The 26039-nt window shown below is 35.5% G+C and overlaps 1 protein-coding gene across 1 annotated transcript in view; it reads left to right on the forward strand.

The window, feature by feature from the left end:
- Positions 1 to 26039, forward strand: part of PIGK (phosphatidylinositol glycan anchor biosynthesis class K) — a gene marked incomplete at both ends in the record, with an annotated part of 90681 nt that overhangs the window by 58966 nt on the left and 5676 nt on the right. The window contains one exon of the mRNA XM_084242924.1: positions 5013 to 5097. Within this exon, the coding sequence (XP_084099050.1) occupies positions 5013 to 5097 (85 nt within the window). The remainder of the gene's footprint in view (positions 1 to 5012; positions 5098 to 26039) is intronic.

Genomic DNA, 26039 nt, shown 5'->3' on the forward strand with positions numbered 1-26039 from the left:
AAAGAAGGAGTGGGTGCGTCCCCCGGAGGCTTAATGGTAAGGGGAACGAAAGGAGCCGAAGATAAGGGATCCAGTGGAAGTGATATTAAGATAATTTTAAGCAATATTAATATAAAAGAAAAGAGAGACAAATTCTGTACCCACCACCACCACAAAAAGTACCACTTATTAAAGAAAGTACACATGGTTGAGAGTACTTTTGAATAGAGAAACCTCATAAGCCAACTTATCTCCCTTCTTCTCCCTTCACAAGATTGCTTGCTATGCTGATCCTGAAACAAACGAACAAAAAATGACTAATCTTAAGTAGAAAAAAAGCTGGCATCTGTCAAAAAAGAAAACAGAAAATTGAAAACAAAGCTTCTTTAATAAGTTGAGCTATGTGCTTAACTTATCGGGCCTCCGTGGTGGCGCAGGTGGTTGAGCGTTGCACTGTGAAGCTGTCTGCAGCATCTGCAGCGCAGGTTCGATCCTGGCCAGCTGGCGAGAATCGCACATGGTGCCTCAGACCTCTCCTGTCTCACCCGCTGCTCCCCTCAGTATTGGGAGCCGCGCTACCCATGTCGTCCTGTTATAGAGCAACCCCGATATTAAACGGATTCCTGGCTGTGGGTCCTCACCCGCGCGCTTTAAAGGGACTTATGAATACTCTACTACAGACACACACAAAAAGGTTAATAAAAAGTTTATTTACAAGAGGAAAGGAAATAAGGAAAATGTACAACTCACGGAGAAAATAGGGAAATAAAGTCTTTAATGCGTCCTACCCGATCTGGCCGGATGCTGCGAGCTGGTGGAGAGCCAAAAATGGGGGATCCTCCAAAGCCCACGTGTCTGCCTTTTATATCCACCTGGCTGCTTAACCCCACCCTCAGGTCCCAGCCACCTTCCCTTTGGTGGTGATGGGATTTGGAGTTCCCAGTGTCTTTGGCTTTGACCTGGGGTGGGGGTGGAGTCCACAAAGCCTATATGGAATTTGCTTTGAGACATCCTTTTCCCCCTAACAGTATGACAAAAGTCCGGGCATGGAGCAGATTTCTGAAAAATCAAGAATCTTGTTAGCTGACTCCAAGATTCTCCTCATTTGTTTATGGCTAGTTTCTACCATTACTAAAATATGCATTTAAAAGTAAAACTGCAAATACTGATCAATCACTGAATAACCAAATTGATGACAAATGGCACTGCATGATACAAATGTTACATTTTTCATAAAATTAGTAGTCCTTTGCCAAAAAGGCAGCAATTCAACATTTGGCTTTACATTAACCAGTGAAAAAACTTCTGGAAACAAAAGGTTGTAAACATCTATCGCCAAGTGTTTGATATAGAGATGTGGTCTCGAGGCAAGAGCTAATTGGAGAAAGAAATTCCTTTACTTTAAAGTTAAAGATAACAGTTGGATGGCAGAGGCGAGCCATGCTCCAAGTGTAAGAAGATTCCTTATAAACCAGGAGACAGCCATAGTTGACTCCTGCTAAATTTTTCCTGTTCGTTTAGGGCTAATTCCCTAGGATGTGACAATTGGTATGATAGCTGTTAGAGTATGCATTCAAGAATAAGTCAACAGCAATTTGTGAATGGTTGAGCTAGTAATCACGGCTGCACAAATAACTCACTCGGAAATGGTCAATGTTACAACTACTGATATGTTACATATTGACCATTTTTGAGGATCAAAGGCTATAACCATCTCCGCCCCTACCCCTGATGAAATATTTGTAGTTCCTTAAAACAACATCCAGCAACCTTATGGAAGAGAAAATTGCCCCTTGATCTTAAAGTTAAATACGGAACTAGGCTGACTAGATAGTAGAGGAGTGATAGGTAGAAAACTCTTTGTTTAGATTAGGAGACTTCCTCCCTTAATTGAGAGTTGGGGGCTAGGGAAGAGTCAGTGAGGCTTGCCTGGCATTAATGCCCTCTAGGCCCTTGGTTCCTTAATATCAAATCAATATTAAAACAATATACTATAGATGATGATTTCTATATAAAAGCCTTCTGTTTTTTACTTTAATCAATTAGTTATAAGTTAGTCTAAACTTTATAGGTTAGAAATAATCTCTTTGTCTCCCTTCCCCCAGGTAACTTCCTGCCCTTTGTTTCCCTCAGCCCTTAGTTAATTGTTCACCATGGCAAACTTAGAAATGTTAGTTGCAGACACACAGGCTTTTTTTGCTAGTAATACAATAACTGTTGGATTGTAAATAACTACTTTGAAAACATTTGTTTATCAACTGTGCCTTCTTTAAGACAAAGAATAATAAATGTTACACCTCTGCCTGAAGGCAAACAGACCCTTGGCTGCTCCTGAAAAAGAACATGTGATGATTATTACCTTCCTACCTTATGCTTGTGTACTCACGATTTGCTTAGTATAAATAAAGGACTGCTGAGACCCTCAGTAGGATGATGTCAGCACCCTGATCAATTGTCTGTGTCTCCTCTTTCCCCTTCCCCTTCCCTTGTTTTCTCTACAATTGCGCCAACGCCTTCCCATCCTTCAGGAACCCCTGACACCCAGACTGCTGCGGCTGGCTCGCAACACCTCAGCAGTGTATTTTGTCAGCCTGCCTGTTCTGTTCCCAACTCTGTCTCTGGTGAATCCTCTCACCCTCCTGCACATCTGGCCTGTACCCTGGTTCTTGTATAAATAAATAAATCTTAAAAAAATAAGTTAAGCATATATCTAGATCTACATGTACATTTATATCTGTATCTAAATCAGAGAGCGAATAGAAGGAAAATAGAAAAGACAAACCACAGAGCAGAAGAAAAGTGAAACACTACACTGATATGAATAACCTATATTAAACAAGCAATTGCATTATGAAAGGACAGCACGAGTCAGGCACTCAAAAACTCACGATTGAAATGGACCAACAAAAGGAAGATTAGGAAACAGGAGCTGACTAAGTTGGGAAAGAAATTGACAAAAAAAGACAAAATCATTTCAGAAATGAAAACTAAATTACAAGGTACCTGAGGAAGATAGATATTACTAAAAGTTCAGTAAGAGACACAAGGAATAGAAATGAAAAGGAGTCAGGAAAATGAAACTGAAATAAGAGAGATAAAAGGATCAGAGAGAAAGTGGTAGAGAAGATTCAATATATTTAGTTCAAGACCTTGAACTAGGAAAACAAATGGAAAATGAACAGAAATAATATTTTAAATTATTATGAAACAACTTTTGTGGAATAAAAGGAGGCTCTAATTTCCATATTGAAAGGACTCTGCATACCAAGACAAATTGATGTATAACTGATTTTTAGGTATATCTTACATCCTGCTACTACACCTTAAAATAAAAGGGGTGGGGGGCGGAATGCGTAAGCCTCCAAGCCAGAAAATAACATTTTTAATTTAAAAATGAAAATAAAATGGAAAAAAAATCAGCTTTACATTATCCTTCTAGAAACACAAGGAAAGGAAGTGATGGACATTTTAAAGAAATTAAAAATGAGTAAACATTTTACTTTATTGTGAAGTATTGGATAAGTGAAAACTCTGACACCTATAATGAACTCAATGATTACTTGCTCATTGTTCTTAGAACAACTTTGTCTTTTGAAATCTAATGTGTATTTGTTATTTTGAAAAGGGTCAAATTTTTTTTTTAAAGATTTATTTGTTTGTTTGTTTATACAAGCACTGGGTACAGTCAGAAGAGCGGGAGGGTGAGAGAATTCACCAGAGCCAGAGTGGGGAGCAGAGCAGGCAGAAGGACCGAAGCACACTGCTGAGGGGAGCAGCCGGCGGCAGGAGAGGTCTGCGCACCATGCGGGACCCTCCTCCAGTGGCCGGGGAGCAGCCGGGGATTGAACCAGCGCTGCAGAGGCTGCTGGCAGCTTCGCAACCCAGCGCCTAACCACTGCGCCACTGGGGAGGCCCGAAAAGGGTCAATTTTTTAAAAACTTTTTTCTATTTGTCTTCATTTGGGAAAATTGACTATTATATTCCTAATCTGCACTCTATAATTTATACTATAATGTATTTGGTATGTATTATATAAACTCTGCATCATTTTGTAAATATTAAACTTTTTTTCTTCATAAAATAACCACTCAGAGAGTTATTGTTGTCTTCATTTTATTTATATATTCACTCAGCAAACATTTATTGTGTTTAATATTTTATGGTAAACATTGACTATCCAAAGAAGAAATAAGATGTACTTTTTGTCTTCAAAGAGGCGAAAGATATGCATAGATGTGTCTAAATAAATGATTATATTTGCAAGAAAAATACAGAAGAAATTGGTAGTCGGTCCAAACAGGAAGCAGAATGGAGAAAATCAGAAAATCGTGAAGCTACAACGCCCATTGGTGGAGAACAGTAGTTGGATATGCTGAAATAACAGATTGGTACATAGAGGAGTTGCTGGAGATGAGGCTTGAATGTAGCTGGAACTAGGTTTTGAAGACCACTAAATGCTTTGATAAAAAGCGCACCCTAATAACTGGTTGTTTTAAAACATTTTTAAGTCTTACAAGTAAAAGACAGTATCTGGGAATATTAGAATATTTTTATTAAAGATTTATTTATTCATGCATACAAGAACTAAGGTACAGGCCAGAGGTGTGGGGGGGTGAGAGGACTCACCAGGAACAGAGTGGGAAATAGAATAGGCAGATTGACTGAAACACTGCTGAGGGGTCGAGACAGGAGAGGTCTGCTCTGCCATGTGGGTCAGCTGCGTGGCCAAGGAGCGAACTCAGTGCTGCAGTAGCTGCCGATAGCTTCATAGTGCTGAGACATAACCCCTTGTGCTACCAGGGAGGCCCTGGGAATATTAGATTATGTTAACTAATCCTATTTCATACTAATTCAATTCAATCTGAATATAGTTATGTTAAAAATTATTAGGTGACTTTTCATAGATTGTTATTTCATAGATTAAAAACTTAAACATACATTTTAACATATTTCATATTTGGCTTATTTAAATATTTACCATATTTAAAAATAGTCTTTAACTTAACTTTGTATTTTTTAATTTCTATTTCCAGATATAAAGAAGACCGGATGGATGAGGAACTAATGGAACCTCTGAAATATGCTGAACAACTTCCTGTAGCTCAGATAATACACCAGGTTTGCTTTCCATTTAATTCTTTTGAAAGAAACAAGATTTTTAATCTCTGAAAAGTAATTGCTTTTGTTAGCTTTTTCAGAATCAATGTGCTATAGCTGAAAGGCATTCCAGGCCGTCTATCCCTATTTAGACTCCACCTATTACAGCTGGAAGTCTCATTCAAAGCACAATATTAAAAGGCTACTTGCTGTGTAACAGTAGAATTCTTACTTATATAAAATACAGGGTAAAATCAGAATTTTCTTTTCTGTATTACTTAACAACAAGACTTAATTTCAGAAAACTTTCATTCGAACCATTATACATAGTACTTGTTAGTGACAAGAAAAAAAGCTGAAAAATATCACCTTGTGTAATTTTTTGGAGTAGCTAAAATGAGAAAACAGTCTTTCCCTACTCCTTCTATCCCACTCCATTATCGACTCTTACAAAGTATAATTCTAAATGTCATGTGGGCAATTTTTTCATTTCCAATTGTAATAACTCTATCATCTCTTCTACATAACTATAACCTAAAAGAAGGCAGTGTGGTAAGTATTTAAACTTATATTTTGTACTGTAATATTGATAGCATATTAAATCTGTTAGGCCAGATTCTAAGGATTTTAAATAGTCTGTTGATAGAAGTTATGGCTTTTAGACCTACCAGGTTTTTCTTAATCCATAGGTTATAGGAAACATTAAAAGTCCTTAAATGTCAGAATTTCTTAGAATTTTAATGAATCCTAACTATTATTGAGTCTTTCTACATTGTCTTTTGTCAATCAAAATAATTTTTATTAAGTTGATATGATTAAAGGTGTCAGTTTGAGCTTATTAAAAGACACAGGCTTTTACTTTAAAATATTGACTTTCTAGACCTTTTCATTGACATTGAAATTTAGTATTAAAATTCTATGAGAAATTACCAAAAAATGGTCAGAAATTTACTCCTTTGGGAAGCTTGTCTGTGCTTGGTAATCAGGTCCAGTTTATATGTCAGGAATTCCCTGGTGTTGTCAGAGCTTAAATGACCTAACAGCCTGCAAATGTCACATTTAAAATTCTGTCTTCATGCCTGACTCTCAGCATAAATGAATTAAACAGCAGAGCAGGCAGCAAGTCAATATGTTCTTAACAGTGAGAGTGAGCAATGAAACAGTTTGTGGTTTGTTTAGAATAGGTAAATAGAATCTGCCCAGAATAGTTCACCTAGAGTAAAATCTGAAACAAGAAGCAAGAATTAACCTTTAAGATGGTTGACCAGATGAAATGTCAGTCATGTGTTTATAGCATGAAGGAACCAATAAGCTATGGTTTATATAACAACTGCATTTGTTATTATACACTGTGTGAATTCAAAGATAAATTATTTTTGACCCTGGTGAAAAATTTCATGCTATTTTTGGCAGTATAGGAAGTTTATTATAAGCATTATAATTAAAATTCTGTAGTGCTTGGTTTAACAAATTTTGGTTTTTAAGAAATTTTCACAGAATGAAAACAGGGTAGGGAAGAGCACCAGGAACTATGGTAATGAACTGTGGATGCTTTGGTGATGAGAGAACTCATCACTCCTGAGGGGAGAAATTATATATTGTCCAAAAATTAACAGCAATCTAAGAAAAATATTTGATAAAAAAATTTAAAAGAGTTTGCATGTTAGGGATTCATTTTCTATTTTTTATTGAATAAAATTAATTCTATTCTCAAGGGGTAGTCATGAAGAGGCCATTGTTAAACCAGATTCTTCATCTGTTCCTGTTCTTACTTTCCTTTACTGACAATATTATAACCTTGGCACCATTACCATCATCCGAACAAATGGTCTTTAAGATAAACATATAAATTGTGTTGCTAGAAGTTCATTTATAAGTGGACATTTGAAAACAATATTTTTCACTAAGATAATGGTAATATATAAGATAATTAGATTCAGTCAATTCAACAAAAGCCTTCTATCTGTACTGCATCTAAATTATAGCATTATTGTATTATAAAACTAACCTCTACCCATAACTTTGTTTTTCCTATCTGTAACTTTTTCCCCACTAATCTTACATCATGTTTTACTGCTTCATATTTTAGAGAATGTGTCATATTTGATTGTCTTTCTAGACCTTTTTCATTTCTGGATATTCTTTTTAGCATCTTAACCTGGTGCCTTTTCATCATATATACGAATGGCTGGATACACATTTTTAGTAGTAGGTATACTGAGAACCAGGAACACTTCTTCCTCATTACCCAGACATCAGAAGTCAGGGCCTCTTGATAGTCGCACGGTATAAAAGCTGCAGGAGAGAAGGAATAGGGACAGGGCTTGTAACATGAGGAGCAACTTGAGAAAAAAGAAAAGGATGGACTGGGTTCTCAGTCATTTGAGTAATTCACTTAATATATGTTGCTAAAACTGCTTTTTACAATCAGGAACTATACAAGATTTCAGTATTGCTGTTTTATACTTCAAAATTGTTTGCCATCTTCGGGTCCTAGCTCATATGACCACTCATCTAGGAAACCCAAGAAAATCAAGTGATAAACAGTGGAATTAAAAAATGTCTGGTGAGAATAGCTAGATATAGATAAATAAAAATGATAACTTCTCTTTATTTGCTGCCATCTTGGCACCTCCTCTTTTGCTTTATATCCCTTCACCCCCCCCCTTTATATCTTTTTTTTTAAAGATTTATTTGTTTGTTTATACAAGCACTGGGTACAGTCAGAAGTGTGGGAGGGTGAGAGAATTCACCAGAGCCAGAGTGGGGAACAGAACAGGCAGACTGACGAAATACACTGCTGAGGGGAGCAGTGGGTATGACAGGAGAGGTCTGTCCCACCATGTGGAACCCTCGCCGGCGGCCGGGGATCAAACCAGCGTTGCAAAGGCTGCGGGCAGCTTCGCAGCCCAGCGCTCAACCACTGCACCACCAGGGGAGGCCCTGTTTTATATCTTAATGCCATGATATCCTCAGTAATTTTGGTTCAGACTCTAGGGGTCTTTTTCTCTTTTCCTATCTTTCTCTCTTTCCCTCACCTTTCCTTTCCCTTTTTACCTTCCTTCTCCTTCCTTCCTCCTCTCCCACTGTCTCCACTTCTTCTCTCACTCAAAATATTCATAATTGTTTTTTAACTTTGTAAATTTGTTCTTTGAAAGTCTCTCACATTTCTGTATTTGTTGTACAACTGCGAACAAGTGCAAAACATCATATCTCACAGATAAATCATCACCGTCAGAAAATAATTAGTACCATTGTGAAAGTTATAATCATTCACATTTTATGCATGGCTAAACTGAGGTTCAGAATGGTTTAAGTAAGTAATTTGCTAAGGTCTTCCATATTAAGTGGTAATGGGAGAATTTGAGTGTAGGTCTGTTTAACTCCAAAGTCCGTCCTCTTAACTACAATGCTATACTTCTTTTTTGTTTTTAAAGATTTATTTTTATTTATTCAAGAGCTGGGGTACAGGCCAGAGGCACGGGAGGGTGAGAGGATTCACCAGAGACAGAGAGGGGAGCAGAACAGGCAGACGGACTGAAAACACTGTGAGGGGAGCAGCAGGCGAGGCAGGACAGGTCTGCCTCGCCATGTGAGTCTCTCCCTGGCTGGCTGGGAATCAAACCCACGCTACAGAGGCTGTGGACAGCTTCATAGCACTGTATTCAACCCGCTGCATCACTGGGGAGGCCCCTACTATGTTATACTTCTTTCTGGTGAGCATTATGAAGTTCTCTATATTCTATAAAAGAATCTTGTCCCCAGAAAATTGGATGAATGAGTATAAATAAGTGTAGTACATATTCTGGTTAATTGAAACCATATTTTAGAAGAACTAAAGGACAACAGAATTAGTTCAACATTCAGCAGATGAATATTCACATATTTAGAAATTGGTCTAAAGAGAGTGTATCCTTTATGCACTTGTATTCCTGATTTTCTTTTCCAATCCAGTTGCCCTTGGCTTCTTGATAAGGGTTTGAGTTGAGATAAAGATCTGAAGAGATGCCCACATGGCTCACAGACCTCTCCTGTTGCCCGCTGCTCCCCTCAGCAGTGTACTTTGGTTATTGTGCCTGCTCTGCTCCCCGCTTTGGTTCTGGTGAATTCTCTCAGCCTCCCGCGCTTCTGACTGTACCCAGTGCTTGCATAAACAAACAAACAAACAAACAAACAAACAAACAAACAAACAAACAAATAAATAAACAAATAAATAAATCTTTAAAAAAGAATATATATAATTAAAAAAACTAATAAGAAAGGCTGCTAAAATTTAGCGTTGCTTATGTAAAATCTTATCTAGTTGACTCAACTGAAGAGAAAAATATTCTGTGGTCCCCTCGCTGAGGATCCATATTTAGTTCAGCAACCTTAAGGTTTTAGTTGACTTTTGTGAGCTATCCTGATATTCTAACCACCACTTACAGTATGGTTTTCAAAACACATTTTCTGTTTTCCTTAAAGCTAGTGGTAATAAACACATTTGGACTATAATTCATTCTATGGTTGCCTTTTTCCTGTTTCCCACTACTGAGGGGAGCCAAATAGATAGTGGTTTGTCCAAAGTTGTAAGAAAAATGAGTGTTAAAGAGCCCTGATAATCATTTATACTGCACAAGTGGACCGTAAATGCTTGAGAATTAGCTACACACAACTAAAATAAACTATCAGTAATTAAAAACAACCAGACAAACACACATTTCTTTCACAAGTCAAAGTAATTTAGAGTTCATCACATTTAGAATGCAGACATCCCTAATGAATATTAGACATTTGACCCTTTGTATTGCCTTGAATATTAAGATCTTGGTAGTAATTAACTGTACTCTCTTTGCATTATAGCTCTATCATTTTAGTTACTAAGACAAAAGACTTTCAGAAAATTATTTGGAGACTCTTCATAGAAAATACAAGATTTTTTCTCTCTTTAAAAATATTTTGTATAAATAGTATTTTGTATAAATAGTAAATAGTATTGCCTAAGGTATATTTCATAATGGTTTTTCATTTGATAAAGAGATACCATAATTGAATTAAAATGATGGCTCCAAGCTGAATTTCGATCCTTTAGAAATTTATTGTAATTTTGATAACTTGTTTTGTTGAGGTTCTAGCAGGGGAGCACAGCTACTTGTATATCCTTGACCCAAGAGCGGCCCATCTCTATTTGGAGAAGGCCATCCTCTTCTGACACAGCTTCTGGAGGGACTCACATGGAAGGGTTAGGGAAGAAGGGGGTACCAGCCTACCTAGCCACATCAGCCACATAAACCCGGCTGTCAGTGGGCTGACAGATTTCACTTATCTGTGGAATATAAGTAACAAAAAAATATATTCTGGCAAAAAACAAATCTTGGACTTAGTGAAAAATTTACTGGTTACCGGAGGGAATGGGGTGGGAGGTTGTTGGGAGTTTGGAGGAGAAAATGGGGAGGGAAAGGAATAAGGCATGGTTTGGTGAAGGATGAGTGGAATATATATATGTATGGAGGAGTAAAAATGTAACCCCAAAATTACAATAAAAAACATAAATTAATTTAAAATTTTTATTGTCGTTTTGTAAATGGACAAATTTTGAGAATGTTTTATTTTCCATATTTCGTTGTATCAAATTGGATCACATAGCTTCTGATGCAGTCTTGAGTTTTGTAACTTAAAGATGAAGTGTAGACAACAATGTTAAGGCCACAAGTGTGCTTTGGTAGAACATTGTTGGTACTGAATTAATGTTGGTTTTCTGGAAGTTGAAGCAAGTGAGGAGATGTGCCCTTTTCTAGCTCAAGGAAATGAAAGGTGGTGTGATCCTTGGTTAGTTCCCTAGCCTCATATTTGTACCTATATTTGAGGTGGAGAACCTACCTGTACAAGGGAGAAAAAGACCATTTACACAGTGAAGAAAATAGAACCAGATCACTCATGCTCACATCCTGTGTTTACAGTAGGAAGGTTTTAATTTACAGCATAATAAGTTAGCATACTAGTTAAAGTAAATAAGAAGGGGAAATACATTTTAGCTTTTGTCAATTAGCTGTTATTGTTATGACTGTCCTAATACACTTAAATCCAGGAACCTACCAAAAGCATTACTAGAAATACAATGGGAAAAAATAGAAAATGAAAACAAGAAAATCTTTTCTCATATAAATTTGGGAACTATCTATTTGCATATAGACACATTAAAACATAGTAATCTTCAGCTGCGTGCTATATATTTGACAGCAGTAAGATAGGGACTAGCAACAAATTGAAATAGTTTAACTTCGAGTTACTTAATCTGTCATCTAAATAGACCTGAAATCGCTTTAATGTGCTTCCTGATAAGAGTTATCATTCATTTTAAAACTGATACACGCTTGTCAGAAAAGTCATGTTTTATATCAAAGGATCAATATCTTTCATTACAAATTTTTAACATTCAGGATTAGTTATCATTTCATTGTGCAAATCATTTTTGTGGATAATTTGTGTATTATATTTCAGTTATAATTACTGATAATTTTTGGATAAGTTCAAATTTCCTTCAAAAGTTACTTTTATTTTGATCTATATTCAGATGTAGTTATTGGCACCTAATCAAGGTATTTAACTTACCAGTTACATCACCAACGTTACAAATATTTTGGAAAAACACAATAATTTTCATGTAACCTAGTTTTAATTAAGAAATTTCTTCATTAAAGAACAAATAGACAATCTTGTAGAAAAAGCATGTTTGCTCTTAGGTAGTTTTTTTAATTTCTAGCAATGCTAGAGAGAGATATAATAATGTGTATATGTATTTTATATTTTATATATGTATATGTAAGGTATATGTATATATGATATAAATGTATATGTTAGACAGTAATAAAATACTTTTCTTCTATATAGTTCTATTTATTATACCTAAAATTTTTATTTCTTATAAAATGGTTTTAATATTTTAACAGTTTTTAAGACTTTTTAAACTTATTTTCCTTCTTTTAGTACATCTCAGTTGTTGTTTCTGCCAAAAATTTTAAATAGTAATTATAGTGGCTTATAATTATTAGCCTGCTATCCTCAACTAGTATAGAAGGAGAAAAGGAATGTTTCTGATTTTAAACCATATAGAAGACCTTTATCCCTGAGAAAGGTCATTACAAGTAGTGTATGAAAACAAATTTTAAGATTTGTTTTTATTTTACAAATATGCTAAACATTTAATAAAGACTACCATGACTAAAAGTGACTACTTTTGTTAAAAAGTAGTCTACATTTTGTTAAAAATGCTTTGTCAAACTTTAGATAATTTATTTGAAAAGAAAATTTGTTTATAATCTTTTTAGGTGTCAGCAAATGGTATTCCAAAAAAAATTAATTTGACTGAAATTAGCTTGTTGCGCCAATGAATGATTTCATTTAAACACAGAAGGGGCTTCTTGATTTGTTTTTTCAGAGTATCTCAGAAGAAAAAGATGCCAGTTTTTAGACTCTTAATACTTAAAAGAATTGTGATCGTTCTCTTGGGAGATCTGCATTATATAAGTTGTAAATATTCTACCTAAAATAAGGAGTTAGAATTCAACTTTTTCTTAAGGAGGAAAGTTACAAAAACTTATTATTGTGATTTAAAATTTTTTCTTAACTCTTTACCCACTTAGAAATAGTTTTACAACTGGAGATATAGTGTGTTTCATTTTCTTTTTTCTTTTAAGAATAATCACTTTAAAAAAAAAAAAAGATTTATTTATTTATTTATTTATTTATACAAGCACTGGGTACAGTCAGAAGCACAGGAGTGTGAGGGAATTCACCAGAGCCAGAGCGGGGAACAGAACAGGCAGAACGATGAAGTACACTGCTGAGAGGAGCAGCGGGCGGCAGGAGAGGTCTGCATGCTATGTGGGACCCTCGCCCGGCGGCCGGGGATCGAATCGGCGCTGCAGATGCTGCATGCAGCTTCACAACCCAGCGCTCAACCGCTGAGCCACCGGGGAGGCCCTCATTATCTTTTTTAAGCATTTATACATACAAGAACTGGGGTGTAGGCCAGAGGTGTGGGGGTGGGAGGATTCACTAGAGACAGAGTGGGGAACAGAAAGGGTAGATTTACTGAAATACACTGCTGAGGGGAGCAGTGGGTGAGACAGGAGAGGTATGCTGTGCCATGTGTGTTATTTCCCTGGCCGGGGATGGAGCTTATGTTGCAGTGGCTGGCCATAGCTGATAATGCTGTGTCTTTAACCCCTGCGTCACTAGGGAGGCCCCAGTGGTTTTCATTATTGATGTATTAGTGGGGTAAAGGAGGTTTTTTGGCACAACATAAAATGTAATTTAAATGTACTTTTTTTGATTTTCAAGTGCAGTAAGTTGTGATAATTAAGTAGTTGACCTTTTATCATAACAGGGTGTAAAATCATAAAATAATTGAGAGCATATTGATTTCTCACTGCCTTCACAGAATGGTATTATCTCAATGTTAGAAGATCTTCTAGACCTTTTTCAGCCCATCCAATCCTTGTCTCTCTTAGGTGGCATCCTATCAAAAGGTTGTCCAGTAAAGGACAAATTAAAACAACTCTAAATGGTGGGAAAGGCAACCTGTTCTCTTTTAATCTGCTTGTTAGAACGTTTTCTTATATTTAATTGAAAACAATCTCTGTATTTTCCACACCTCATTTTAGTTCTAAAACTAAAGGCTACATAAAACAAATCTTTCTGGTTCCATCTACCAGCCATTTCTAGGTATGTAAAAGGTTGTTACTTTTCTCCTTAACTTTGCAAGATTCTGTCTTAAAGACATAGTGGAAAGCCTTTGGAATGAGTCAGGACTTGTTTCAAACCAATTAATAGTTTTGTTACCTTGGGCAACTTACTTATTTCTTTCAGTCTATCTACTAAATAATGTATATAGAACAACTGACACATTCTTGACATTGGACAAATGTTGCTTCTTAACAAGAATACAATTAGTTGGCATACATAGATAGCCAGCCATTTTTAGTGTGTACACCTATTTCATTCTTTTTGTGAAAGATGCAAATGGAAAACAAGCTGAAAAAAAAATCTGCACAAAAATCCCAATTTCGTGTATATATTCAAATATATATTTATATGTACCACATATATTTATACACATATATTTATACACACATAATATCTATACATTTATATATATACACACATGTATTTCTACTATATAGCTTAAATTCATATTGCTGCTTATAGCCATAGGGTTTTTATTTACTTAACTCTGATTTTTCTTCTAGTTTATTCCTAAAGTACTAGTTCTGCAGATTATTAATAGTTAATAGTCTATTAAAAGAGCTTTACAATATAGTAAGTTAGTGAATTGCTTAAATAAGAATTGTTTCTTTACTGTAGGTTGTATCATCTTCAGTAAACTGATATGTGTTATGAAGGTATCAGAGATTTCAAACACTGTTTTATCCTCTTTCTAGAATATTCTTTATTCTTATAATTACTTGCCAATATAAATAATACAAAACCACAGACTAAAAGAAAATCATTTTTCAGCTAGGGAAGGAACATCTTTGTTCTATTTTCTTAGATTCTGTGACTGGACCTGAGAGAGCTAAACTGACATAAGGCAAATTAGCATAGGAAAGTGTCCAGATTTTATTTAATATTTTCATATGCACATGGGACTCTGCATAAGGAAAATGAACCCAAAGAAGTAGTTAGGACTGAGAGCTTACATTCTTTAATAATGAAATCATAAATATATGGACAACTGAGGAAACAAAGGGCTAGTGCCAGGGGCAGCAAAATGTGGGGAAGAGGCTAGGAAATACAAGGAGAGAAGGGTTATTTTAATAGTTTTGTACAGATTCATTTCAGTGTTGACTTCCATTCTCCTGTGATAGGGATTTTCTTCCCCTGCCATAAGGAGGGTGACTTTCTCATGGGGAATTTTATGATCTGCTTTTAGGTAAGAAGATGGAGGTCAGAGAGCCCTCCTTCCACCCACTGTTTCTCATATGCCTTCAATTCAAAGTAATCTTTATGCCAAATAGATATATTTTGTGGCATCGTATTCTAAATCTCTTCAACAGCAGATCTGTTGGACCATGGGTTGGCACACCAAGGCCCACATGTCAAATTCATCTTGCCACCTGTTTTTGTAAAGTTTTATTAGAAAATAGGCAGCCTGGTCTTGTAAATTTTGTCTATGCTATTTCTGTACCATGAGGCAAGTTGAAGAGGTGGAGTTGCATGCTGGGACAGAGATTGCATGGATGGCCCACAAAACCTAAATATTTGTTATCTGGTTTTTGCAGAGAAAGGAATAAAAGACCCCTGCCCTTAAACCTTGAAATAATTTCTCAGCATCAAAATTTATGAAGATGACTGATTTATAAACTATTCTGTATACCTTAATTTTATTTAAGAAGTAAGGATTTATCTATATTTTATTAAAATGAACTTTTTCATGACCTACAAATATAAATATGAAGGAAACTATGTTAATATATGTACATTAGTACTTTCACAAGAAGGAATAACCATATGACAAGCCCCTTAGTCCAAATGACTTGTGTACAGTAGGCATTTAGGACATATTTGTTGAATTTATTGTAGATAAAAAAATCTAGAAAAAAGGTAAGATGAAACAGAGTACAAAGGGATTCTTCTAGTTTTAAAATAAAACAGCATATCTGGGGCCTCCCGGGTGGCGCAGCGGTTGAGCGCTGGGTTGTGAAGCTGCCCGCAGCCTCTGCAGCGCCAGTTCAATCCCCGGCTGCTCCCCAGCCACCTGAGGAGGGTCCCACATGGCGCGCAGACCTCTCCTGCCGCCCGCTGCTCCCCTCAGCAGTGTACTTCGGTCCTTCTGCCTGCTCTGCTCCCCGCTCTGGCTCTGGTGAATTCTCTCACCCTCCCGCGCTTCTGACTGTACCCAGAGGTTGTATAAATAAATAAATAAATAAATCTTTAAAAAAAAAAAAAAACAGCATATCTGAATTTTGAAAGCATCTGTCAACCTTAGGAAAACCTATGTTACTTACAATTTTCCTGTGTAGGAAATTGATATATACAGAATAAGATGAAGAAAGAAACCTCTTGGTGGTGCAAGAGGTTAAGACGCAACCTATGAAGCTATCCGCAGCTTCTGGAGCATGAGTTTGTTCCCCAAGTTTGATCCCCCCGGCCGGCCAGGGAGCTGCCCACATGGCACAGCAGACCTCTCCTGTCTCGCCCGCTGCTCCCCTCAGCAGTGTATTTCAGTCAGTCTGCCTGTTCTGTTGTCTCTGGTGACTCCTCTCACCCCCAACACCTCTGACCTGTGCCCCAGCTCTTATAAAATAAAATAAATCTTAAAAAAAAAAATGAAGAAAGTGATGAGACAGTATCTTTTTATCTGTTAACATGTAGTTAAATATTCTTACTTATATGGATTACACAAAAGTGAATCCTAGTTTTTTTTAAGGTAGCCATTTATATGTAGCAATAAAAAAATATAAATTAGAGCATATGATTGGAAGAATTTCTTGCTTTAAAAGATCAAATTTGCATATGTTTACAAAGATTTCTTCATTCCAGGTAGTTGTGCCTGCCACCTAGAGCCAGTGAAAAGTGGAGATTTAGCATTCCTACATTCATATATGCCATGTTTGCTACTAGATCCTGATAGGTAGGAGAGGTAACATCTCCCAGCATAGTGCCTCATACCCATTTTGCTCCTTCTTGTGGACATACCAAACTTATCTTCCCTAGTTTCATCCCTCCAGTATGGGCTCTATGGCCCATTGATCTTGTGCTTTTTTCAGTTGCCCTATAATGTTTGTGCGGCTACAGGAGTTGCCTAGAGGACAAGAAGTCTGGACATAGTCCCACAGAGGAATTCTGCAGTTTAGTAGTATAATGTAGTGGCTAAAGAGCACTGACTTCGAAATCAAGCTAAGCAATATTTTAGTCCTAGCAAAACCACTTACAAAAGTTTCTCTAGTTGCAACTAGTCAGGTTAGTCAATCAGTTTTCTCATATTTAATATAAGATGGTAGTAATAATTATGTCACGGTGCTGTTGTAAGGATGAAATTAGATAATGTATATGAAGGACTTGGTCAGCACTCCATAAATGATGATCATGATTATGGGTAATCGTGGTAGTTTTTGTACCAATTGTTAATTCTTCTCATCTGTAAAACAGGGCAATACTATTAGCAACCTTAAAGGTTAACCCATTTAAAATTCTTAAAAAAAAATTCATGGCTTATGATAAAAACTTTAAAAATGTTCAACATTATTGTCTGCCATTTCTGTTTAACTCTTGGATTCTTATCACTACAGATTTGTTTTATACTCTGATGAAATCCCTTTCTCTTTCTACACTGAGTCTGTCCTCCTTTCCAAATCTTTTAGGGACATGGAAATTTTGTGTAGACTTGGAAGTGTGTGTGTGTGAGTGTGTGTGTGTGTGTGTGTGTGTGTTTCTTTTTGGTTTAAAATTGGGTAAGATGTAGTTTGTATCTTTCAAGGTATAAATTTTCAAATTTCTTACCCTAAAGTTATTCTTATATTCTCTTTAGTATATTTTAAATGTATTTATAGTGATGTTCTTTCATCCTTCTCTTTTCTTTCAATCATTTTTTTCCAGAATTGTATCAATTTTATTGAACTTTCAAAGAAAAGCCAGTTTTGGGTTATTGATATTTTCTTTATTTTTTGTCTTCCCTTTCATTTAATGTTATCCTTTTTTATTTTTTTCTGTTTATTTTGGGTTTCATTTGTTCTTTTTTTGAATTCTTCAGGTGGAATTTTCCAATACAAGTATTTAAAGTTACACAAACCTTTGTAGGCATGTTTTGTACACATCCACGTGTTTTGAAATGTATTTTCACTTTTAGTTAATTAAAAACATTTTCTAGTTTCCCTGTGATTTATGTTTGGGTTATTTAGAAATGTGTTGTTTAGTTTAAAAATTGGGGGGGGATTTTCCAATTACCTTTTTTTATTTTGAGTTCTAGTTTTTTCTATGTGGAACACTGTAATTTCAAAACTTTTAATTTATTTTGAAGTAATTTTTTTGTTGATGTAACATTGCATTACAACATAAGTTTCAGGTGTGCCTTCATATCTCTTATGATACAGGTATTTAGTATACTACCTTGTAGCATAGGTCTGTTATAGTGAAAGTCTGTTAAATTCCCCTCACAGCTTTTACTTTACTGAAAGATGTTTTATTTCACCTCCGTCTTTGAAAGATATTTTCACTTGATATATTTTCCCCTAGAATTCTAGGTAACAGTTGTTTTTATTTTAAGTACTGTGAAGATGTCCTGCCATTGTCTTCTGGCCTCCAAGGCTCTAACAGTGCATCTTCAATTATTCTTATCTCTGTTCCTCTGTTACTGGGATCTGTACACTTTTCCTTAAAGAAGCCAAATAGTAAATATGTTAGGCCTGTGGGTTATATGATTTTTGTCATAGCTGCTGACACTGTAGTCAGCATGTAGTATGGTGTGAATGCAGCAGTCAACAATATGTAAATTAATGAGTATGCTGTGTTCCAGTAAAACTTTATAAAATCATGTGGTCGGCCCATGTGTAATTTGCTGAACTATGCTCTGTGACACAAATCTCTTTATCTGACTGTTTTTAAGATACTCCGTCATTGCTTTCCAGCATTTTGATTGTGGTAGTTCTTTGTGTGGTTTTCTCTGTTTCTTATGTTTGGTGTTAGCTTTGTGGATTTGGCAATTTATAGTTTTTATGAAATATGAAAAGTTTCAGACATTATTTGTTCTAGATATTTTTCTCTCTCACCACTTGGGACTCCAATTGAACAAATGTTATTTCTGCTTCATATAAGTAAAGGCTCACTTAGACTATTGATTCTTTTCCTGCTTTTTTTCTTTCTGTGTTTCACTCTGAGTAATTTCTATTTATCTTAATAGTTCTCTGATAATTCTTCTGTAGTATCTAATCTGCTGTTAATTCCATCCAGTGTATTTTTCATTTCATGTATCCTTATCCTCTTTAGAAAACATACATAGGTCTTTTTATATATTCTATTTCTCTTATGTGTTCATGTTTTCCTTTATATCAATTTATAATAACTATCTTGAGAGTCTTTTCTACTAAATCCATCATTTCTTTCATTTATGAGTCTTTTTCAGTTGATTGATTTTTTTCTCCTAAGTATGGGTCATTTTTTTTTTCCTTTGTATGCCTGGGTTTTTTATTGAATGAAATTTAAAAACTTTTTGTTGGTGATTGCTGGGCTTTGGAGTTTTGTCTTTCATGTAGCAAGTGTTGGATTTTGTTTTAGGATCAGTTTGATTCTTTTAAGGATTGATTTTTACCTTAATAAAATGATTATTATTAAAAAATAAAGTTATTCCCTTACTTTCCCCTGCCCCCCCCCAAAAAAAAATTGCTTTTTAGTTGTTTCAGACAGTATTTTTTTTTTGAGCTATGCCCATTCTCTTTGATTTAGTCTGATTTAGCCCCAATATAAATTGTGAGTTGATGCTCTGCATATTGTGAGTATTGGGATTTGTTTGACTTGTTGCATTTGGTATTTTGTTTTGTTTTCCTCTACTGGTTAGAGGTAGTTTCTTGTTACACATGCACAGATTAGAACCCTACCAAAGATTTACGAAGACCCCTCTTGGAGTTGTGTTATCCCCATGTAACTCCTCTCTCCAGAAGTCTACTCTGCAAATCCTAGCCATCCACGTGACTCTGAATTCTAATCTGTCTCATCAGTTTAGCTAGATTTACAGACTCATTGGACTTTCCCTCCTAGGTCTTTGGTTTGGAACTGCCTTAGGCAACATACTTAAGACAACTGAAGGGTGCATCTTATTTGTTTCCATTCTTTCAAAGATCAGAAAACAGCTGTTAATTGTCCAGTATCTGGAAACCATTGTCTCTTGCTTTTTATATGATTGTCTAGTTCAGAGTGGGCATCAGATAATACCTGTAGCATTAAATACTTCATAGATAGAAGCAGAAGTCTTCTTATAATGCCTCTTGACAATCACAGGTAGATACTGTTGATAAATGAATCTTTATTATTTATTTGTGGAAATGAAGGGTTCTTTAGTTAAGAACTAAAAATAGATTTGTTTATGTAAAATTTTAAATTGCTTCACACATTTTAAAAAGAATATGTTTTAACTTCTCACTATGGATTCTTAAAATAGATGATTAAAATACATTCTTAATTTTTTTCCTTGTGTCATAAAACCATGAATATAAACTATTAAATTAGTATACATTTGTATTTGAATACTGTGTATTTTTTTTCCCAAGAGAAAATGATACACTGATATAAAAAATTGGTTCCTCCATTCTATTCAAAGCTTATGAGACCTTGATGGGGATCAGAAATAGATAACACATACATACCCAAAGATGTGGTATCTATACACAGTGGAATACTTGCTATTCAGCTATAAAGATGAAATCTTGCCATTTGCAGGACAGCATGGATGAAACTTTGAGGGAATTATGCTAAGTGAAGTCAGAAGGAGAAAAACAAATACCAGATGATTTCAGTCTTGTGTGGAATTAAAGGAAACAAATCAGACTGTCAGACAAAGTAAAACAAAAATAAACCCTTGGATTCTGACAGCAGAACTGAGGTTGGGATGGGGGAGGCAAAGGGTAGAGGGGTACCGTGTACTGTGATGGAGGGTTAGTGCTCTGGTTGGTCAGCATGGTGTGGTGACATATCTGACTTAGGTTGTGATAACCTAGGTTGTTCCAGTTATATAATTGAAGAGGTATGGAACTGTACTCCTAAAACAGTATTGTAAACAATGTTACATCCATTAAAATAAATTAAATTAAAAAAAATCACTAACATCAAAATGTAATGGGATTGAACCCACAATTTGACTTTAGAGTTACGATAAAATCCAAGTATTTATTAGTTGCCAGAGAAGAAGAAATTAATTCATAGTGGGATATGAGAATAGGCTTCATAGACTAGGTATGGAAGAGAAGGAGGTATTAGAATAGACTGTTTAATTTTCCTTCTACTTTGAAACATACAAAGTTAATAATCTTAATCAATTACTCCACCCAAGGAACAGGTATCAGATGTAATGAATATGTTCATTTCCTGGTAGTATAATGCTTATTTTTAAATCCCAGTTTGGCAAGTTTATTTGTGAATTAGTTTTGTTTTGCTATGTAAGAGATAAACCTAGTGATTTAAAAACATTTATTATCACAGTTTCCATGGGTCAGGCATCTCACCACACACAGATTAGCAATCTGCCTGAGACTCAAAGAGACCCCTTTGCAGATCTCTAGAATTGTGTGTCTGCATTTCCCTCATTTCCAGTAGTCTACCCTACAAATACTGGCCACCCAAAGCTCCCTGAATTCTGATCATATCTTACAAGACATCAATAAGGTGTCAGCTGGGACTGCAGTGAGGCTTTTTCAAGCTTCAAGACTGCAGGGACCTTTTTCAAGCTTGCTGGTTTTGGTAGAATTCTGTTCTTCATAGTTGGGGGACAGTCTGAAGGTCATAGGTTTTCAGCTCCTTATGGCTGCTTGCCATTCTCTCTCTCCACAAGATGGCTAGTTAATTGTGCAAGACCAGTGGGAGAGAGTTTTGTCTGCTTCTAATGTGTCTCTGACTCCTGTGTCTGATATCCAGACCCTCTTTTAAAGTGCTCACCTGCTTAGGTTAGTCCTCTGTTCCCCAGGAAAATCTCCCTTTTAATGAACTGAAAGCTAACTGACTAGGGATCTTAATTATATCTTTAGAATCCCTTCATTTTTGCATATAATGTAACCTGATCATGGGGTGATATCCCATCATATTTATAACACCCGTTCACACTCAAAGGAATGTTAGGCACTGCCTCAGAATTCTGCTGACCACACTTTGTTTTATGCTATTACTATAGTTTAAAGACTACAAATTATATTTTATAGAGAGGATGTAGAGAGACTGGAAATACTAAAAAATATACTGATTAAATAGTTGAAAACAAACAGCTATTTTCTAAAGTAATTATAACTATAACCTTGGTGAATTATTCTTTTCCTTTCCTTAAAATATAGTTTAACTTTATTGATATGTACCCTATAGTTTAAGAAAAGAATCTGGTAATATATTCTCTTCTTTAAGAAAAAATTGAATCATTGGAAATTTTCCATCTACTTCCCAGTTAACATGTATAGTTTTGAAAATCCTCAGTTTCCTTTTTACCTAATTTAATACTTAGATCTGTGCTGTGTTAACTATTTTGAAGTTCTTTGGTAGTGTTCTCCTAGCAACATGAATGGGGAGACTAAAATGGCAGTGCAGTGTTGCTTAGCTACCTATCTTTTTTAATTGAAATATTAGACATTTCAATAATAGGTAACCCTTAAGCTTTTAAGTGTTTGCTGATGACACATCACAGTGTTTTATGCATGCTTTTCACCTTCTATTGTAGCTGTTATTGTGAAAGCTTAAAAAAAAGTGTATTTAATAGCGGTCAGAGTAACTACATTAAATGTTATTTTATAAGAAGCTCTAATATGGCCACAAATGGAATTACAAAATATTGTGTAATATAAACTTACCTCAGATGCAGCTATATCACAAAATACAATAATTGTACCAGTCTGCCATATGATTTTATGTAAGTAAAATCATTGCAAAATGGCTAAAATATTACCTATAGTTGTTTTAAAAATAGCAGTTTTGTCACACACCAGGAATATCATTAAATAGATACTGGCAAAGCACTTTATTATAATATGTGGCTGACATACTGTTCATGTTACTTTTTCTTAAAGTAGGATATCAAGCACTAAACAGTATTATTGCAGCACATCTCTTAATTTGGAAAAGGTAAATACATGAAGATTCTTCTAGGTGGGCTCTTCTAGGTGGGCTTTTTTTCCTGTGTACTCCTCTACTCCTCAAAAAAGAATTAAAGAAATAAATGTCTGCTCTAGAAAACATACCTTCACAAGTATATGTATGTACAGAGAAGAGAGTCACACTGCCTGTAATCCTGAGAGAAACACTATTAAGACTTCTGTATATTTGCTTTCTTTAAGTATTATAAAGATCATATTTTATATATGATTTGCATTTTCCCCTTTTTAAAAAATTGAGGTATAATTGACTTATAACACATTGATTTCAGTTATAAAACATAATGACTCAGTATTTGTATATTTTTGCAAAATGAGCACAAATCTAGTTAACACCTATCACCATAAATACATTTTTTCTTGTGATGAGAAATTTTAAGATTTACTCTCTTAGCAAGTTTCAGATATTACCTATGCTATCTATCATTATATCCCCATGACTTACTTATTTATAACTGAAAGGTTTTTTTTTTTAATATTTTATTTATTTATACAAGAGCTGGGGTACAGGCCAGAAGCACGGGAGGGTGAGAGGATTCACCAGAGACAGAGTGGGGAAAGAACAGGCAGACAGACCAAAAGCACTGCTGAGGGGAGCAGCGGGCAAGACAGGAGAGGTCTGCCGCACCATGTGGGTATCTCCCTGGCTGGCCGGGAATCAAATTGGCGCTGCAGACAGCTTCACAGCACTGCACTCAACCCCCTGCGCCACCAGGGAGGCCCAAAGTTTGTACTTTTTGATCCACTCCACCCTCCCACCCCTGACTCCTCCTCTGGCAACTGCCATTCTGTTCTCTGTTATCTACCGTTTATTTTGTTCTGGATTGTGTTTTGGTTGTTGGGGTTTGTTGGTTTTTTTTGTTTTTTTGTTTTTTTAAGATTACACATGTAAATGAGATCATACAATATTTGTCTTTGTCTGACTTATTTCATTTGGCATGTGCCTTCAAGGTCTATCCACGTTGTTTTAAATGGCAAGATTTCCTTCTTTTTATGGCAGAATAATATTCCATTATGTGTCTGTACATGTGTGCCTGTATATATGTGCATATATACACATTTTCTTTATTCATTCATCAATGGACACTTCCGTTTCTTCAGTAATGTTGCCTATTGTAAATAGTGCTGCAGTGAACATGGGAGTGCAGCTATCACTTCAAGTTAGTGTTTTGGTTTTCTTTGGATAAGTACTTAGATGGAATTGCTTCATCATATAATGGGTCTATTTTTATTTTTGAGGAATGTCCTTATTGTTTCTGTAGTGACCATATCAATTTATATTTCTACCAACAGTGCATGTGTTCCCTTTTCTCCACATTCTCACCAACATTTGCTATTTCTTGACTTTTTGATTAAAAAAACCATCCTAACAGTTGTGAGGTGATACCTCTCATTGTGATTTAGATTTGTATTTCCTGATAATTAGTGATGTTGAACACCTTTTGATGCCCTGTTAGCCATCTCTCTGTCTTCTTTGCAAAAATATTTATTCAGATCATCTTCCCTTTTTAAAATTGGATTGTTTGGGGTCTCCCAGGTGGCGCAGCGGTTGAGCGCTGGGTTGCGAAGCTGCCCGCAACCTCTGCAGCGCCGATTCGCTCCCAGGCTGCCGGGCGGGGGTCCCACATGGCGTACAGACCTCTCCCGCCGCCCTTCTCAGCAGTGTATTTCGTCACTGTTCTCTTCCCCACTCTGACTCTGGTGAATTCTCTCACTCTCCCGCGCTTCTGACTGTGTCCAGTGCTTATATAAATAAATAAATAAATCTTTTAAAAAAAGTGGGTTGTTTGGGTTTTTTGGTTTTTTTTTTTTTTTGTCATCTAGTTATATGAGTTCTTTATATATTTTGGATAGTAGTGCCTTACCAGATGGACAGTTTGTAAATTTCCTCTCCCATCCTGTAGGTTGCTTTTCCTTTTATTAATGGTTTCTTTTCAGTTTGATGTGCTCTCACCTGTTTTATTTTTCTTTTTGTTGCTTTTGCTTTTCCAAAAAGTATTTGCAAATCCAAAAAGTATTTGCCAAGACTGTGTCAAGGAGCTTGGTGCATATGTTTTCTTATAGGAGTTTTATGTTCATTGTGCTTCTTGCTTTGTTTTTCTTACTATTAATACTTTTCTTACTATAGGCATCTCTCCAAATCATTAAAATTGTTTAAAAACATTTTGATAGCTATTTAATTATGTGGATGTACAATATTTCCCATGTTATTATTTATATAGATTTTTCCCATTTTTTGTTACATAACACTAAGAAATGTGTTGTACCAAAGCTTTTTCAACATTTCATAGTTCCTTAATATAGATTCTAAGAATGAGAAGATATAAACATTTTTAAAGATCTCTGAACTTATTAATGATTACTTCCCTGAAAAATTAACTATCCTTATTAATATTTAGTAGTTTAATTTTTACAAGGGGAAGAAATTGGTAATATATTATTTTTATGGGAAGAAAATTGACTATTTTGAAATATTAGTCATTTGCAAAAAATTTTATTTCTTTCCCATTAATTGATAAACTCTGTATCATTGATTTTTTGGGAGATCTTCATGCACAGACTTTATTCCCTTTTTCATTTTCCCATTTTTTTTAAAGATGTGTTTCTTTATGCATACAAGAACTGGGGTCCAGGCCAGAGGTGTGGGGGTGAGAGGATCCACCAGAAACAGAGAGGGGAGCAGAACAGGTAGATGTACTGAAAAACACTGCTGAGGGGAGCAGTGGATGAGTCAGGAGAGGTCTTCTGCACCATGTGGGCAGCTCCCTGGTCAGGGATCGAACTCGTGCTAGAGTGGTTGCGGATAGCTTCATAGGTTGCCCCTTAACCCCTTGTGCGGGAGGCCCTCCCATTTGTTTTTAAACACTTGATTTATACACTTTGTAAAATAGTTTTAGGAATTCTAAATTTTTTTAAAATCTTTTCATTTATTGCTTTTAGATTTGCAAATCTTACTATATAGATTCTGCTACATTTTGTCTCATTATTTTTGTTTTTATATCTAATTCTAAACTATGTAAAATGTATTTTGAACTAGAAATACCCCTGATTTTTTAAAATGTTAATCCATTTTAGACCAGTAAGAATAATATTCTTTGTCCTTGTTTTGTGATAGTTCTTTTAGCAGATACTAAAATATTCGCT

This window comes from Talpa europaea, assembly GCF_964194135.1.
Source record: "Talpa europaea genome assembly, chromosome: 9".
NCBI classification, from domain to species: Eukaryota; Metazoa; Chordata; class Mammalia; order Eulipotyphla; family Talpidae; genus Talpa; species Talpa europaea.